The sequence below is a fragment of the Sinocyclocheilus grahami genome, unplaced genomic scaffold (genome assembly GCF_001515645.1).
Source record: "Sinocyclocheilus grahami isolate Dianchi unplaced genomic scaffold, SAMN03320097.WGS_v1.1 scaffold12.1, whole genome shotgun sequence".
In the NCBI taxonomy this organism is placed as follows: domain Eukaryota; kingdom Metazoa; phylum Chordata; class Actinopteri; order Cypriniformes; family Cyprinidae; genus Sinocyclocheilus; species Sinocyclocheilus grahami.
In genome coordinates this window covers 711553-729643 of record NW_015505191.1, presented here as the reverse complement: position 1 = coordinate 729643, position 18091 = coordinate 711553, and the positions used below count along the sequence as shown (strand labels likewise).

The 18091-nt window shown below is 37.3% G+C and overlaps 1 protein-coding gene across 1 annotated transcript in view; it reads left to right on the top strand.

Annotated features, from left to right (window-relative positions):
- Positions 1 to 179: 179 nt before the first annotated feature.
- LOC107596876 (allograft inflammatory factor 1-like) overlaps positions 180 to 18091 on the top strand; it is a 24494-nt gene continuing 6582 nt past the window's right edge. Inside the window, exons 1-5 of the mRNA XM_016287738.1 lie at positions 180 to 412; positions 613 to 674; positions 7576 to 7642; positions 9771 to 9812; positions 11438 to 11600. Coding sequence (XP_016143224.1) covers positions 388 to 412; positions 613 to 674; positions 7576 to 7642; positions 9771 to 9812; positions 11438 to 11600 — 359 coding nt within the window. The 5' untranslated portion in view covers positions 180 to 387. The remainder of the gene's footprint in view (positions 413 to 612; positions 675 to 7575; positions 7643 to 9770; positions 9813 to 11437; positions 11601 to 18091) is intronic.

Here is an 18091-nt window from a genome sequence, read left to right as displayed (position 1 = left end):
AAAAACAGTTGTTCATGCAAAATGATATGTGCAAAACTGACTAAATAGTCACTACATTGTGGAGTTGAGCACGGTTGGGACGCTGAAGGCGTTATATAGGCGTATATATGGCTTATTAAATTACAAATAGCTAGCTTTATACATAAAAGAGCATTGGCTGGCAGAACGCTTCCCTTTGCAGTCACGTCTGCCTGCATTACCTCTCTTCGCCGCACGGTGGCGTTTATAGCTGCATTCCTGGCGAGCAGCTACAGCGAGTGCATCACGGAGACCTGCGCCTCCAAGCAGCGTGAGATTCCCTCTCTCCCGCATAACCGACGCGAGCAGTCACCTACACCGGTGTCTCTCCTCTCTCTTCCTTCTTTACCACCTCTCGACCGTCCCAGCATGCCTTCCAACCTGGATTTACAAGGTATATCGTTTGTCGACGGTTTGTTTTTAGTGAACTGATGCTGTATTTACGGTTATCCGCGCGAAGCCTGTTTTTGTTCTGTGCGCGCGTGTGTGCCGTTAGCGGCCGACTGTCATTATCTCATGCCTGCAAAGTGCACCAGACAGCCTGTGTAAAACATCCAGACGGGTGTGTAACGGTCACTATGCCTCATTTTTCAGGCGGAAAAGCCTTCGGGTTACTCAAAGCACAGCAGAGGGAGAGACTGGAGGAAATCAATAAGGTAAATGAACTAACGCTGATGGATTATTATTGTCTGAATGGTGAGGCGAGATTATTTCATTGGCCTTGAGCCGCCTCCATTTACCCTGATGTTGTTCCCGCTTTGTCTGTAAATATTAGCGAGGCTTTTAATTTACTTTACTCTTCCCTGTGGTCTCTTAGCTGTTAAATGTTATTTTGGACCGCAGCGGAATTGTTAAGCTCGATTTTACAGCAGCATGACCTAATTTAGTTAGACAGCTCGACCACATTAAGCCGCTGATCATTTCACAATCCAGAGCAGGGCTGTGTGTCTCAAAATCTATCGAGCTGCCTACGGAGACAGGATTTTCTTCTTATTTAATGCTGCAGCAAACTAAAAAACTGATCAAAATCGTTATCTCAGTAGACAGATGATTAGGTCTTGAGAGACAGCCCAGTTAAACCCGCTCATGAGTCATCCACAGCTGCGTTAAACGCTCAAGGATTCCCCCAAACACTCTCCCCGTCAGTCATTGGTCGGGCAAACAGATAGCCCCGTCCAAACCTCACGCTATTGGCTGAGCCAGTGTTAGTGTGTTGTGAGGAGCCAAGATCCTCAAACAATAGTTAGTGGAATCAACATACAACTGTGTACTATAATAATAAGCATATTAATCTTAACTGTGGTTAAGCGGCCAGCGGCAGACAGTGAGCCTCAGAATTTGATCAATTTAGCATTCTCAAATCATCACGACTTGACTAAAATATATAGATATAAAACAGTTCAAGCATATAACAATGTTTAAATGTTAAACCTAGAAAAATGTGCGCTATGTCCAATAGTTTGTGCGGAGAATGCAAGCTGAAGCGCGCTTTGCAGGACATGGAGGCACCAGCGCGATCACTTGCATTTTTTTCAGTGGATACACCGTAATTTTTGTTCATAAAGGTAAGAGTAATACATCATTCGTATCTGTAAAGGGTCTACTTGTATGTGTGTGCACTCACAATATCAACAAAACGTTGTGCTTTTATAAAATAAAGAAAACAAACATGATGTGCTTTCTGCCGTCTCTTCTTCAACAGGAGCGCTTCACAAAAATGAACCGAAACTCAGGGAATACATGCCTCACAGACATGATAAATATATATATAGAAAGCTTTAAATTACTACTTAACGAAATAAAACAAATCAAAAACAAAAACTCTTTCATTATAATCATAATCCATAAAGATGCACTTCTCTCTGAAGGTGCATTTAATGAGAAGATGGCGAGTCAGGATCGGCAACGTCTTCCTTGCAACACCAACTCAGAAAACACTAGTTTATTAGTAAATAATTCAAACTTTGTGGCAAACTTAAGCCTATTGCATGCAGAACTGTTCAGCTGCGCTGACGGCATACATGCTGCTGCTGCGGGACACTAAACCGTCGAGCCACTCTTGACACTCAGCGTGGCAATTTTTTTCATCACTAATTGATGGATGTCTAAAATATACAAATAAGGAGAAGCCTAAAACAGAACTATGACGTGAAAATTGTCCCGAAGCCCGTCCCGAGGGGCATAAAAAAGTCGGGGCCCGTCAGGCCCATGGCTGAAATGCAGGGCTCTAGCTCTGATCTAGCACACAGAAAATTATTTGACTGAAAATTTATCAGAAGAGATGAAAGAAAGATAGTGGTCTACGCCAGTGTTTCCCAACATTTTTTTTAGTCGCGGCACCCTTTGGAAATTTTAACAACTTTGTGGCACCCTACAAAATTCATTTTGTCACAATATTTGAATTTCTAACTTCTATATGATAATTTGAAAAGTATAGATATTTGGTACAACAGGGAAGAACTGCAGAATATAATGTCATACAGATATTTTTAATATTATTCAAAAAATGTGTCCATCAATGGTGGCAATCAGTAGGCTAATTTCTAATGAAGAGACCAGTTTATATGACAGATTTTAATGTAGGCTTTTATACATATGTAAACATTATTTAATTACCATTATAACTTGCTATCTCACAAATTTTTGTTCACTCAGTGTTTTTTAAATTTTACAGTGGGGTAGTTTTTGTGCAGTAGCACGAGATGGCTTGATTTCAAACTTTGAATTGAATAAAAAATGACAAGTAAGCAGTCAGTAATAAAATAAGAACAAATAAAGAAATTAATAATGATAGCACAAATAAAAAATAACGACAGGCCTTCGAATTAAATAAATTGCTTTTGAGTTTTTCAGGTAGGTATAACAGTAAGGTTAAGATATTTAACTTTATTTTTATTTTTTTTACCAATTATCCAAATAATGTTTAGTGCTAGAAAGCTATTATTATCAGAACATGTGAGCATAACATAGAGGTTAGCAGATCAATGAATGAGAGGGCAGCATTACCAGAGTTACCCATATACCACACCATGTTACAACACAGTAGGGCTATTGCAGACAGAAACAATACTGTACTACATCGATGTTTCCTGTCGGCTTGATTTTTTAGTGGACTTTGCTGTTCCGATTCACATGAGCGGTATACGAGTGGAGCGACTGAGCGGAGCGCACACGCATAGAGCGGGATAATACGCGGAGCGTCACACTACGTGAAAGTGAAACCTGAGCGGTGAACTAATTTTTGACAGCCGAAATTTCGGTGCATCTCTAATTATTGGCGACATCAGAAATGGATATTATATAATAGATGCTTTTTTGAACATTTTAGCAATTTAAAAATATTAAAAAATGATTTTTTTACACTGCACCCCTGCTCTCGACAGACAGCACCCCGGTTGGGAAACACTGGTCTACGCAATTCGGAAAAAGAGGTGGGTTTTCTGTATTAGGTAGGCCAAGGTTTTTTTTGTTTTTTTTTACTCTTTATACAGCAGTTATTGTTCATTCTAAATGTAGGCCTATTTGTAATGTAGAATATGTTACATAAATACATGAAATGTAGAACATATAAAAAAGTGCTCGTGGCTTGTCTACCAGTGGGTGCCCCCCCCACCACACATAAAAGTGAAACTCCACCTATGGTTCTATGTCGCCGACTTATGACCACAAACAGTAAAATTTCCGTGTTGTTAACATCATGTCGAGAAGACACTGTATAGTACGCTGTAAGAGTAAATTTGTTTTATAACATCTTATAATTACCACAAACTTGTTAACACTTACCACTGAGAAACATCATGCTCCAGTCGTGCTTGCGAATCAGTCTCTTGTCGAGACTTTTGCCATTGATCAGCCAGTTCAACCGTTTCATCATCAGACTCCAGCTCAAATTGGTAAGGTACAATCGATACCATCTTTTCTATGTATTGACAAGTCTCCAGGGCTGTCATTCCGTCATGGCATTTCCGACACGCCCTGTACGCGGTAGACCAATCCAGAGCCAATCGCTCTACGACTCTGGACCAATCACAAAGGACTGTGCCATCTGACCAATCACAGCACGCATAAAAGTGAAAGGAAAGGAGGGGTTTAGAGAGACTGATTCTTTGAACTGCTTCGCACGAGTCGTTTACAAATCATTTAGAAATGAGGTAAAATTAAATCTATTTTTTGAGAAAACAAACGTGATTTTTGACCTTGCATGCATGTAAACCTGTTTTAGGAGACTCATAAAACAATATTAGCAACCTTAAAAATGGCATAATAGGGGCACTTTAAAGTATTTTCAAATAAAAAAATGACATGCTTAACATTTACGTAAAGGAGGTGACCTCGTCTTGGGCGTTTCAATCAAACAAAGACCTTTTATGAAAATCCCAAGAGGCTTTTTTCTTGACTAGTGTTATTTTGAAGCTAATATTTAAGATCAGCCTTCTTTGATGTGATAAGAGGCAGTGTGTCCCCCCGCAGCCGGCTGTCTCTGTGGCCTCAGACGGGAAACAGGTGTCTGTGATCCAGCATGAATGGACCCATTATGTGAGAGGGAGATTGAGGAGTGGGCAGCAGTGGCATTTAAGCCGAAGTCTCAGTGGCTGTTTTCTCTCTCATGTGGCCTGCGGCTGGCGGGAGTGACGGCTTGGTCTGGTCACATGAACACTAAGGAGAAAATCAGGTCATGTACTGGTCTACTAGTAGTGACATCTGCAGTGCTTACCTGCACATAGTGTAGAGGTGAATCTCAGAAAAAGGGGTCAATAATATGTTACTATCAACCTCAGATCTGATTTTCCTCCATCCATTCAACAACTGATGGATTGCACTAAGTATCCATCCTACTTTTCTTTTTTCGTCTTTTTAGTTTAATGTGCGTCACAATCCAGATGAAAAGATCTTTCACTATTTCCATGTGATTTTAAGCACATTTCCCACCAAATTCTTATCATAATGCATCCAGACATTTGACCTTTGTTTTATTTGCAATTTCTTTTTTTCTTTATAATTATTCTCTTTAAGGACAGTGTATTTTTTTTTTCAATTTAATAAATTATGGTGTCTTATGTGCTTAATACTAAATAAAATGTTTCTGCTCTACAGTAATGAAAATGGTTTCTTTGTTGGTCCCTTATGGTAATACGAAATTAGGGGAAATGTGCTGAATTTTTATGAAAATAATGCATAAAATCGTAGCGGTGCTAAAATAGCCTTAATTTTCTTTCAATAAAACAAAGGCTAATGTCTTTTGATTTTGAGGGTGTAATATGATATGTACATGTTCTTGCGTGTTTTCGTCAGTCAGATGTGTTGATGAATAATAATCTGATAAGAGCTGTCAGTGGTGACGGTGAGATACTGCAGGCCAGTGAAAAGCAAACGCTGTGCTTATCAAATGAAGCAAATTCACAGTTTCGAGTTCTGATGTGAAAGAATGTTGATGTGTAGTCGTGACTTGGCTGAGGTGGAAGGTAGTACTCGTGCTCTTCATCTCTCAGCATGACTCAAGAGGGCTGATCCTCACAATGTAGTTTTTATCTTCTAATTCTAAAACTGTATCACGACTTTATCAGACTTTGTGAATCTAACTTATTTTTACTCCCTCTCTCAGTATGTGTGGGTTAGAGAGAAAGAGAGACAAGAAGACGTCATGATGAGTCATACTTAACTGTTCAAGGTTGCTTGATGCTCCTCACACACACATGCTGTTCGCTTTTACAGCACGTACCTTCACTTAGTCAGCAGCATCTCCCACCAGCCATAATTAAAATCCACTCACAAACACACCCACACACACTGCGTGATCTCCCTGAAATGCACACACACTCTTAATACTTCACTGATAGTGAAGTCTCATATCACACATTTGGATCTTTGATTTATGGGCCTCATGCAGAGTCTTGTCAAAGATCATTAACAAAGATGTTAGAATTTACTGACCTGTGTTGTGTTTCTCTTTGATTTATGGGCCTCATGCAGAGTCTTGTCAAAGATCATTAACAAAGATGTTAGAATTTACTGACCTGTGTTGTTTCTCTTTTTATTATGCACTGTCCAGTTTTCCGATAACACACTAGCTAGCACACTACACTTCACTAGCTAGCAGCCTGCATTTATGAAGCATACTTATCCTCTAACTAACACTAAATGTGCAGTCACATTAGCAAAATGTCTTGGGCGAAAAAGGGCTGTTGGCTATTGTCAATAATGCAGCGATGTATGAACAGGGCTTGCAAAATTTCAAAATCCCTGGTAGCCCTTTGGGCAGACACTCTTCAGATTTTGGTAGGCCGAAATGATTTGAATTATATCATATTATATTTCTGCTTTTGAACCATTTTTAAGAATAGGGATGAGTCAAACCCATAACTTATGTTAATTTAAAACATAAATATATATCGTTTTAGAAGTCACAGTCTCTACGTGTTTGTTGCGTAAAAATATGGGTAGATTTTTGGGTTCATTGGTCTGAACATAAACAGCAGAAAGGTGTTTGTGTATATATATATATATATATATGTGTGTGTGTGTGTGTGTGTATATATATATATGTATATATAAATGCACACACATACAGTATATATTTTGAAAATATTTACATGTATATATTTATATAATTTATATTATATTTAAATATATATAAATTTAACATATTTTTCTTAAATATATACATGCATGTTTGTGTATATATACATAATAAACATACACCGTGCGCACACACATATATTATGTAAACAAAAACTTATTTTGGATGTGATTTAATCGTTTGACTAGTTATTAGGCATTACAGGCAAGATTAAATGAAAATGCCATTGAAACTTTTCTGAATACAGTCGGTTTCCTTCAGAGATACATTCGTATAAAAACACCCATGCTGCGTTTTGACTTGAAATATGCAGCTCATATTTATTCAATGAAATTGAAGTTTAATCATCACATTAATCCATATTGCAATTCTCGTCTTTCTGTCCCCAAATGTAAGACCTCTTGAAATTGTAATGTTGACATTTCTTATACCATTTAAGATATTTAAGACTTTTTATGGCCTTAAATTTGATACAACTAAATTGAAGACTTTTTAAGGACTTGCGGGAACCCTTGTATTTAAGATCGGGCATGGCAGGGATACATTTTGGTAGCCCGACTGGAAAACACAATAGCCCCGGGATGTCAGGCTAGCGATTTTCCGAGCCCTGATGAAGCTCACACACAAGTCACTTTCAAACCCAGAAGATTTCTGTTGGTCAGTGCGACAAATTTCATGTTACCAACTCTAAAAAGTGCAAAATTTATATGGGTAAATAAACCCAATCATATGGCTCTTTGTACACAAAAATATATAGCCTAGCTGTCTGTGTTTTTCAAGGAAGGGGATATTTGGGTGTCCTTGGCATCAAAACTGTTCTAGAGAATAAAACTACACGCCGGAGAATCCGCTCTCTAAGATACTTGACACATGCTTGCTCTGGGCTTCTGCCATGCACAACCAAACAGAGGGGATAATCATTCACCCAGCCTATTCCAGTTTGAGATCATGCTAACTCTGTTTCTCTCTCTTGTTTGTAGGAGTTTATGGAAGATCAGAAGTACAGGGATGAAGAGGATTTACCAGAGAAGTTGGATTCTTTAAAAAGTAAGGATAGTTGAAATATTTTAAACACCATCATAGCATTTATATGCGCACATGTTTGTGGCATGAATGCTAAGAGAGCTTGTGTGGGTGTTTGTGCATGTGTGATGGACTTGCTTTCTCCATATGCTCTTGCAGGAATGTGCTGGTCTTGCCCCCTTGTTGTTGTTTTTGCGCTAAGGGTTTTGGACACGTGCTACTTGTGGGAGAGGGAAATAACGGTTTGTGTGTGTGTGGGAAAGGACAACTGGAATGTAAACGAATAGCCCTTTGAGCCTTTTGGTCAAAGCTAAAGTGTGGTTTTGCTTTTCTCTTTGAAAACCCCCATGACAACTTCAATCACCTGAATCCTGAAGTCATCCTCCCTCTCTTTCTAATGTTAATGCTTCTCAAAAGATGACCTATGAAGTCAGTATTGACTTTTAACACACATTCTTGGTTTTATTGTGCACAATTGATTGGTGTTGTTCTAAGTAAAAAAAGAAAGAAAAAAAGTTTTTCTGTGTTATCTTTTTATCAAAATGTGATAACTTGCTCTGTCTCTGAAACTAGACATGCTTGAATATGCTAGAGTATTTAGACAAAAGAGTGTGAAGTTTTATTCACAAGTTATTTTATCTGTATTGGCCAAAACATTTAAAATAGGTGTATCCTCCTTATCTGAAACAACTTTAGTTTTTGGCTGACATTATGAATTCCTCTTACTTTTCAACCCCTACACTCTTAAAAATAAAGGTGCTTCAAAAGGTTCTTCAAGCGATGCCATAGAAGAACCATTTTAGTTCCACAAAGAACCATTTAGTCAAAGGTTCTTTAAAGAACCATCTCTTTCTTACCTTTTTGTAATCTGAAGAACTTTTTTTCGCCACAAAGAACCTTTTGTCAAACAGAAAGGTTCTTCAGATGTTAAAGGTTCTTTATGGAACCATTTAGACAAAAAGGTTCTTCTATGGCATCGTGAAGCACCTTTATTTTTAAGAGTGTACCCTCCATCTGCTGTCTCCATTTTGGTGTGTATTGCCCACTTTTCATAATCCAATCTAGTCCTGCTCTATTTTTTTACCCTTTTTTTATATTCTGTGTCAGTCAGGAATGCATCAGATTATTTATAAAAATCTGACTGTGAGACATGTTTCATGTTGACTTTTACCCAAGGGCCTCTTTTAACTGAATTATTTACTACCAGTCATTCTCAGTGTGTACGCTTGGGTTTGTGGGTCATTATCAAGAGGCAGTGATCGGGTTAAAGGGGTTAAGTGGCTCTGAATGTTACAATGATTTCTTGTTAAACAGAGTGAACAAAATGGAAGTAAGGAAAGGACAGAAGTCAAAAGCAGAAGGGACAGGAGGAGCGCCAAACCCTTGAGATTTCTCGACATTGTTGAAATGAAAGCGCACGCTCACACACACACACACACATACAGTATGAGCACTTGCCGCAGTGTTTGACCTACTAATGTCAGTGTGTGTGTACACCACTGCCCTAAAAACAGAAATGAAAAGAGGGAAAGAATACAGCTGATAATAAGAGGGATCACCATCCAAGAAAAGAAAACCATTTAGCGAGATAGTGATTCAGTCAGTGAAAATTGTGAGTTACGTTTAGGTAGCATCGTTGCTTTTTGACAGACAACCTCTCTTGTCTGTTTCACACGCACTCATTCAGCTCAGGGGTGAACAGGCTGCGTTTGTGTTTATAGGGGGCCATTGTAACCCTCTCCTTCCCATCAGCCTCCTCTCACGGTGACTCCGTTACACTCTCAATGCGTCCACTCCAACAGAAGCTTCATTGTGAGAATGAAACAACACTGAATGAGAGAGATGGAGGGGAGAGAGAGGAAATAGTAGAATAATCTAGCAAAATCAAATAGGACACCGATTCAAATCTGGTACTGGCTGTCCTCATTTACAGATATAGCCAGCCATCCTTTGTGAAATAGGCCTCATTTCAAATAAGAAATGCTGGGTTTTCCAAATGTCCTCTCTGTTGTTTCCCTCTGAACCGAAGCTGTCACATGCCTGACCTCTAGATGCTACCACTGTCAAGATGTTGCTGGTGGCTGTGTGTGAATTGTTTCATTTGTTCTTGTTGGACTATTAAAATCTCACTTGTTTTTTTTCCAATCCACAGATAAATATGCTGAGTTTGACCTGAATGATCAGGGGGAGATTGGTAAGTGTGTGTGTGTGTGTGTGTGTGTATGTATGTAGTTAAGACTTTGAGTGTAATTGGGGAAGGTCTCTTTTGTCATGCTCACGGTGTAGGTGATACCACATTTGACAGCTGGGAAACATGAGAACTCACCTGTAACCAACTTAAAGGTCATTGTCATGTGCTGTAGAAAGAGTAGGAGTGACTCATGATAGGAGGAAAAAAAACTACAAAGGCATACCTTATGAATAATTAAGAACATCTTATGAATTTAATTGTAATTTTTAATGGGTGGTTCAATTTTTTGTTGTTGTTTGGGGGGGGGGTTGGGGGATAAGTTGATTATCCTACTTGAAATCATTAAGTCATCATCTTAAGCCCCCCAACAGCCACTGCTGTTTGCTGAAGCCCTCTAATGAGAACCATTGCTCGTCTAAAAGATTCATGTTGCTATGGGGAAAAAACGAATACTTGCATTGTAGAACAGTTTCATTATCAAAGACAGCATGAAATAAAAATTGAGCAACAGTTTCAAGAAAAAACTTAAACTAGTTATGTCAGTCTTAACTGAATAATTGAAAAACCTGAAGTGTCTGGTCTTACCGTGCATAATTGATCACTGCATGTTATTTGAGAAAAAAAAAAAGGAAACCACGCATCAAAATGTGTTAACTTACTCTGCATCTAAAACAACTTTGCATCTGGCGTGAACACAATGTAGGTGGGGATAAATAATGTTAATAATAATACAGATAAAATAATAATAATAATCTATTTTTATAGTTATAGTTAAATCAGTGCAATCAAATCATGATAGACAAGTTGAAATCCGGCACTATTTTCCAATTATTTTTCATTCAGAAAAGTATAGCATGAATTTTTATGAAGAAAAAAAAGGCTTGCCCAAATAAGATGTTGGGGGAAAGGGGCATATGTCCTTATTCCTGATTGTAAATCCAAACAGCTGAAGTGTGTGTCACAGAAACAAGGGCACTTCAGAGGCTGATTCATGGGAGACTTGAACAAATGTGTAGTTTGTGGTAGCAAGTATGTTTTTATGAGATAGAGGCGTACTGTATAATGTGGGACACAAAAATTGAATACACAATGAGGAGAAAATCATTCCACTAATGCAAATGATGTGGACCAATGAACACTGACAGCGCTGTGCAGCTCTACTCTGTGTTAGTATGCTTGGTGTAGTAGTATCAGCCCTGAGGCTGGTTCGCAGCATAGATGACACGTATGTGGTGTTATCTTCAGGATGTCGGCACATTGCAAGTTTAAATGCATTTCTGTCAGCATTATGGTTGTAGACCTTGTATAACTAGGCCAATTTTTGTGTCATGAACACCAAATCAGACTTTTTTTTTCTTAGGGGACACTCACACAAAAAGTAGGGTTCTTGACACATTTTTAGTTTAGTTAGACTATTTTTAACTTGATGCCTCACTTAAAACACAACCCAGCACTATGTAGCCCTTAAACAGTGTTAATACCAGATCTTCAACAAATATACAGGCTAAATTCTGACGTCATTAATTGATTAATTCATTGGTGAACAACTAGTCAGGATTCCATCTTTATTAGGGATCTACTTGTCAAGCTGTAAGAGTTTGTTTGTAGTAGTTTGCTTGTGTTTCCAGACATGATGGGCTTGAAGCGAATGATGGAGAAGTTGGGTGTGCCAAAGACTCATCTGGAGATGAAGAAAATGATCTCGGAGGTGACGGGAGGTTCCAGCGACACCATCAACTACAGGGACTTTGTGAAAATGATGCTTGGCAAGCGATCTGCTGTTCTCAAACTGTAAGTGTGTGTATATGTGTGTTTAAACATGCTTCTTCGTGCATGTTCTCTCTCCGTCTTGTTTTTAATATTGCGAAACGGTATTGTGCAGAATAGGGATGTAACGATTACCAGTTTGACGATAAATCATGATAAAATTCCCCACGGTTAGTATTACCGTTTCAACTTTTAATTATCATTAAAACCGTATTAGATTACCGAGATTTGAACAACTCGTGATAAATAAATACTGTCCCGCATAAAGCACAGTTTTAAGTAACAGTGTCACGTGCGCACAACACGCAGAGTAGTTTCGTTTTGAATAAAAACAGGGCAGAAAAGCTGGGAGGTTTTAAAAGAATTATACAAATGCATACATAAATTAATTAATTATATGAATGTACCTCTGAAGGTTCTGACTGTCTTCAGAAACGATTTGATGGCATTTTGTTTTCATCTTCGCTCCATGTAATACCTAAAGGAAGTGTTCTTAATCGCAATACTGCTTTGTCCACTGAGGTTACGGGAAACGGCTCTAATTCAGCTTTTCCTTAAGCGCCACCTGCTGTCAGAGAGTGGATTTACGGAGACTTATATTTACATTCAGCCTGTGTGCAGTTTCTATCTGGCCAAAAAAGGACCGCATGTGCATGCCCTGCTGTAAATTTTCACCGGTTGATGAAAAACAAGCTTATGTGGATTCTACACATTTAAACAATTCAGATAAGTTATCTAGAATTATTTATGGAGCAGATAAAATCCATATAATCATTTATTAATCAATTATCATTTTGACTTATATCTTTTCTTTATTTAAAGGCTGAAATGTGAGGTTTACCTTTTTATGAAACTTTTTCAAAGCTTTATTTGAACATTTACATTAGATATTTCAACATGCTATTAAACTGTTGTCAGTCAAGTTGTCATTTAAAATCCGAACATCATTGGTAATGTTATTGTTTTAGTGATTATGCAAACAAAAAGTCATTTTATTTGTTGTTTGTTGATTTTTAAATATAAAACTTGAAGTGATTTGTGTGTCGGTACTTTTTGAACATCTCCAGCACATTTTAACAATACTGTGATAATACTGATAACCGTGATCATTTTGGTCACTATAATCGTGATAAGAAATGTTCATACCGTTACATCCCTAGTGCAGAATTTTCGGGCTGTTTCCTGCTGCCGTGTGCTTTGACTCAGTCCAGCTATTTTTAGATATGTCGGCATGTGTTTAATCTCATCAGCACATCTAGTGCAGGATCAGCATAGCTGTGCCATTATCTCTCAGTGGGAGAGGGATCTGCCGTGACAGGTGATGTCATCATCATGAGACACTAGGGGTTGGATCGATACCAGAAATTTGGCTTTAGTACAGTACAAGCCTCTGGTACCCCAGTATCGATGTTAAATCAGTCATTAAATAAACTGCCTTGAGTGACTGATAATATGAAACTAGGGCTGTCAATTATATTGTAATACTTGACAAATTAATATTTTGTTAAAACAAACAGAACTGGTCCATGTCATGCTGCCTGAACTAATTATCACATCATCTAGGTCAGACATTTAATTTAGCAAAATTCTGATATTTTATGACAGTATTTTATTTATTTCTTTTTTGTACAGTAATTTGGTCTCACTTTGAATTTGTTTGCACAAAAAATTGTGGCTTTTCACTAATGAATAAAGCCTTAAACTTTTAAAATAAGTAATCAAATGATGTCATGTAAGATTTTTAATGATCCAATTTTGTATAAACACACTTGTATATACAATGACATAAAACAACACACATTTTCATGGGTGGGGTTGGAGATACAGTTATCCCCTAATTATGGCTGTCATGACACCAGTGTTGGGTAAGTTGTTGGGTAAGTTACTCTAAAAAAGTAATTAATTACTAGTTACTAATTACATCTTCAACAGTGTAATTAGATTACTGTACAAATGACTCTCTCCAAAAAGTATTTAATTACTTCTAACTAATTACTTTCTAAATCCTATATCAACCTCGACAAGTTAATGATACAAGGATAGGCATGAAACGTTTCTTTTAATTAAGTAACTACATACATTATTCTAGTCCCACATTAGATTAAAGTCCAATTCTCACTATTAACTAATTATTAACTATGACTTTTCCCTCGATATACTCCTAATTACTGATTATTGATACTTAGTAAAGTAGTTGTTAAGTTTAAGAATTGGGTAGGATTAAGGATTTAGAATAAGGTCTTGCAGAATAAGACATTAAAGTGGTCCTATTAAGCTCTTTTACAATGTCTTGAATTTGTTCTAAAACATGCTTTCATGTTTAGTGGTTCGAAAAATGCATTAGTTTTACATAATTTACATTATTACAATACCTTTCTCCCCATCCTGGCAACAAACGGCTCAATTGGTTTTTGTTGATTTTTAAATATAAAACTTGAAGTGATTTGTGTGTCGGTACTTTTTGAACATCTCCAGCACATTTTAACAATACTGTGATAATACTGATAACCGTGATCATTTTGGTCACTATAATCGTGATAAGAAATGTTCATACCGTTACATCCCTAGTGCAGAATTTTCGGGCTGTTTCCTGCTGCCGTGTGCTTTGACTCAGTCCAGCTATTTTTAGATATGTCGGCATGTGTTTAATCTCATCAGCACATCTAGTGCAGGATCAGCATAGCTGTGCCATTATCTCTCAGTGGGAGAGGGATCTGCCGTGACAGGTGATGTCATCATCATGAGACACTAGGGGTTGGATCGATACCAGAAATTTGGCTTTAGTACAGTACAAGCCTCTGGTACCCCAGTATCGATGTTAAATCAGTCATTAAATAAACTGCCTTGAGTGACTGATAATATGAAACTAGGGCTGTCAATTATATTGTAATACTTGACAAATTAATATTTTGTTAAAACAAACAGAACTGGTCCATGTCATGCTGCCTGAACTAATTATCACATCATCTAGGTCAGACATTTAATTTAGCAAAATTCTGATATTTTATGACAGTATTTTATTTATTTCTTTTTTGTACAGTAATTTGGTCTCACTTTGAATTTGTTTGCACAAAAAATTGTGGCTTTTCACTAATGAATAAAGCCTTAAACTTTTAAAATAAGTAATCAAATGATGTCATGTAAGATTTTTAATGATCCAATTTTGTATAAACACACTTGTATATACAATGACATAAAACAACACACATTTTCATGGGTGGGGTTGGAGATACAGTTATCCCCTAATTATGGCTGTCATGACACCAGTGTTGGGTAAGTTGTTGGGTAAGTTACTCTAAAAAAGTAATTAATTACTAGTTACTAATTACATCTTCAACAGTGTAATTAGATTACTGTACAAATGACTCTCTCCAAAAAGTATTTAATTACTTCTAACTAATTACTTTCTAAATCCTATATCAACCTCGACAAGTTAATGATACAAGGATAGGCATGAAACGTTTCTTTTAATTAAGTAACTACATACATTATTCTAGTCCCACATTAGATTAAAGTCCAATTCTCACTATTAACTAATTATTAACTATGACTTTTCCCTCGATATACTCCTAATTACTGATTATTGATACTTAGTAAAGTAGTTGTTAAGTTTAAGAATTGGGTAGGATTAAGGATTTAGAATAAGGTCTTGCAGAATAAGACATTAAAGTGGTCCTATTAAGCTCTTTTACAATGTCTTGAATTTGTTCTAAAACATGCTTTCATGTTTAGTGGTTCGAAAAATGCATTAGTTTTACATAATTTACATTATTACAATACCTTTCTCCCCATCCTGGCAACAAACGGCTCAATTGGTTCCGGGTTTGATGAAGGCCCGCCTTCCGAAAAACTAAATGTGATGTCATTGGTTTGCTGTCCCAGTACGTTGTGATTGGTGAACAGCTTAGACGGTGTTTTTGACCTTGCCAAAGCAGCAAGTTCCGTCTGCTCTGTTTAGTTAAGGATGGCGTCAGTATTGCCATATACAGTGGGTATGGAAAGTATTCAGACCCCCTTAAATTTTTTTTTTTTAACCTTGGCCAGATCTGTGCCTTGCCACAATTCTGTCTCTGAGCTCTTCAGGCAGTTCCTTTGACCTCATGATTCTCATTTGCTCTGACATGCACTGTGAGCTGTAAGGTCTTATATAGACAGGTGTGTGGCTTTCCTAATCAAGTCCAATCAGTATAATCAAACACAGCTGGACTCAAATTAAGGTGTAGAACCATCTCAAGGATGATCAGAAGAAATGGACAGCACCTGAGTTAAATATATGAGTGTCACCGCAAAGGGTCTGAATACTTAGGACCATGTGATATTTCAGTTTTTCTTTTTTAATAAATCTGCAAAAATGTCAACAATTCTGTGTTTTTCTGTCAATATGGGGTGCTGTGTGTACATTGAGGAAAAAAAATTAACTTAAATGATTTTAGCAAATGGCTGCAATATAACAGAGTGAAAAATTTAAGGGGGTCTGAATACTTTCCGTACCCACTGTATATGGATTCAGACCCAGAGAATATTGAGCAAGAGGATCGCGCAGAGCCTTTGCATGCACGGATATTGCAAGACATATTAGAGCGGTAACGTTATTGTTGAAGGTTATTTTATTTATTTAATAAATATTAATAAAAATATATCACAATCTATATAAATCATGTTTTAGACAGGATGTCAACAACCGCTTAAAAATAACTGCATTTACTATGTACAGATAAGTGCATATGTATTATTTTTATTGTTGCAGTGAAACTGTTATACAGTTGAATTTATTTATACCATAGTCCAGTGTTTCCCAGGCGGCATATATATGCAAACTCATTCTCTGCCAGCAGGAGGTGCTGTTGGAGTGGTAGAGATCTAGGTTTCCCCGGTAACGGCTGTACACAAAGCAGCGCTCCACTCAAAAAAACACTGCTTTATCAGACATTACATGCAAGATTAAATGAAAATGACATCCAATTTTCTGAAGACAGTCTGTTTCCTTCAGAAATACAGTGATATAAAAACACCCGCACTCAATGTATGGGAAACACTGTAGTCTCATAATTGAAGTGTAAATTCTGCAGATTACGTCATTGTCCAGTATTGTGCTGTCAGCAATTTATTATAAAAATGTTTTCATAATTGTAACACATATTTACATGCATAACTATTCAGGTGCATGTGTAATAACTTGCGAAAACTTGAGGCTACAGCAGCACTTCGTCGTCTTGTCTGATGCACTCAACCAAGCGTTCTAACCACAACCTCGCCCCTCCCCACCCCCCAACCATTAGAATTTCCGTAGGCGGAAAATTATTAAATTATCATTGTTTTATTGATATTCTAATAGGCCGCTTTGTGATATCACAAAACCCTGAAAACAAATGCTGTAGTCCAAACGAGCCGTTCGTTGTAGTTCTTGAAAAGGGATTATACATAAGTAACACAAATAAAAGAAATCTCTTCATATAAACAAAATAAAGCTTTGTCTGTGCTCTTTCCATTTAAAATTAGAGGCAACCACTGCATTTTCATCACGATCCTAACAAAGATGCTGCATACATGCAACATGAGCAGTTTTTAATCTAAATTAGACTGTATAAGTTCGACTTTGACTTCAGTTTTGTGAAACTATGCATACAAATATCTCCATGAAACATTGGAGCTGAATGAGATGCAGATTCACTTAAAGCGTTTCATTGGTTTCCGCTGTAAACAAAGCAGCACTGAACTTATGAACTTTAATATGCATTATACTGAGGCAAGATGAAAAGAAAAAATACCATCTAAACTTTTCTAAAGACAGTAAGTTCAGACATACATTCATATAAACTCCTGCCCCTAAATGAATCGTGATTTGTTTAGCATCTCAACCGATTTGAATCGTCACATATTTGAATAGATTTTCAACCGGCTCGCGGTTAATCGTTACATCCCTACCAAACATACACACTACACACCGATTAAAATTCAAAAAGTGAAAAAGCATAATAGGACCCCTTTAATATGTTGTTGTTTTTTTTAGCCATATACAGTGGGTACGGAAAGTATTCAGACCCCCTTAAATTTTTCACTCTTTGTTATATTGCAGCCATTTGCTAAAATCATTTAAGTTAATTTTTTTCCTCATTAATGTACACACAGCACCCCATATTGACAGAAAAACACAGAATTGTTGACATTTTTGCAGATTTATTAAAAAAGAAAAACTGAAATATCACATGGTCCTAAGTATTCAGACCCTTTGCTCAGTATTTAGTAGAAGCACCCTTTTGATCTAATACAGCCATGAGTCTTTGGGAAAGATGCAACAAGTTTTTCACACCTGGATTTGGGGATCCTCTGCCATTCCTCCTTGCAGATCCTCTCCAGTTCTGTCAGGTTGGATGGTAAACGTTGGTGGACAGCCATTTTTAGGTCTCTCCAGAGATGCTCAATTGGGTTTAAGTCAGGGCTCTGGCTGGGCCATTCAAGAACAGTCACAGAGTTGTTGTGAAGCCACTCCTTCATTATTTTAGCTGTGTGCTTAG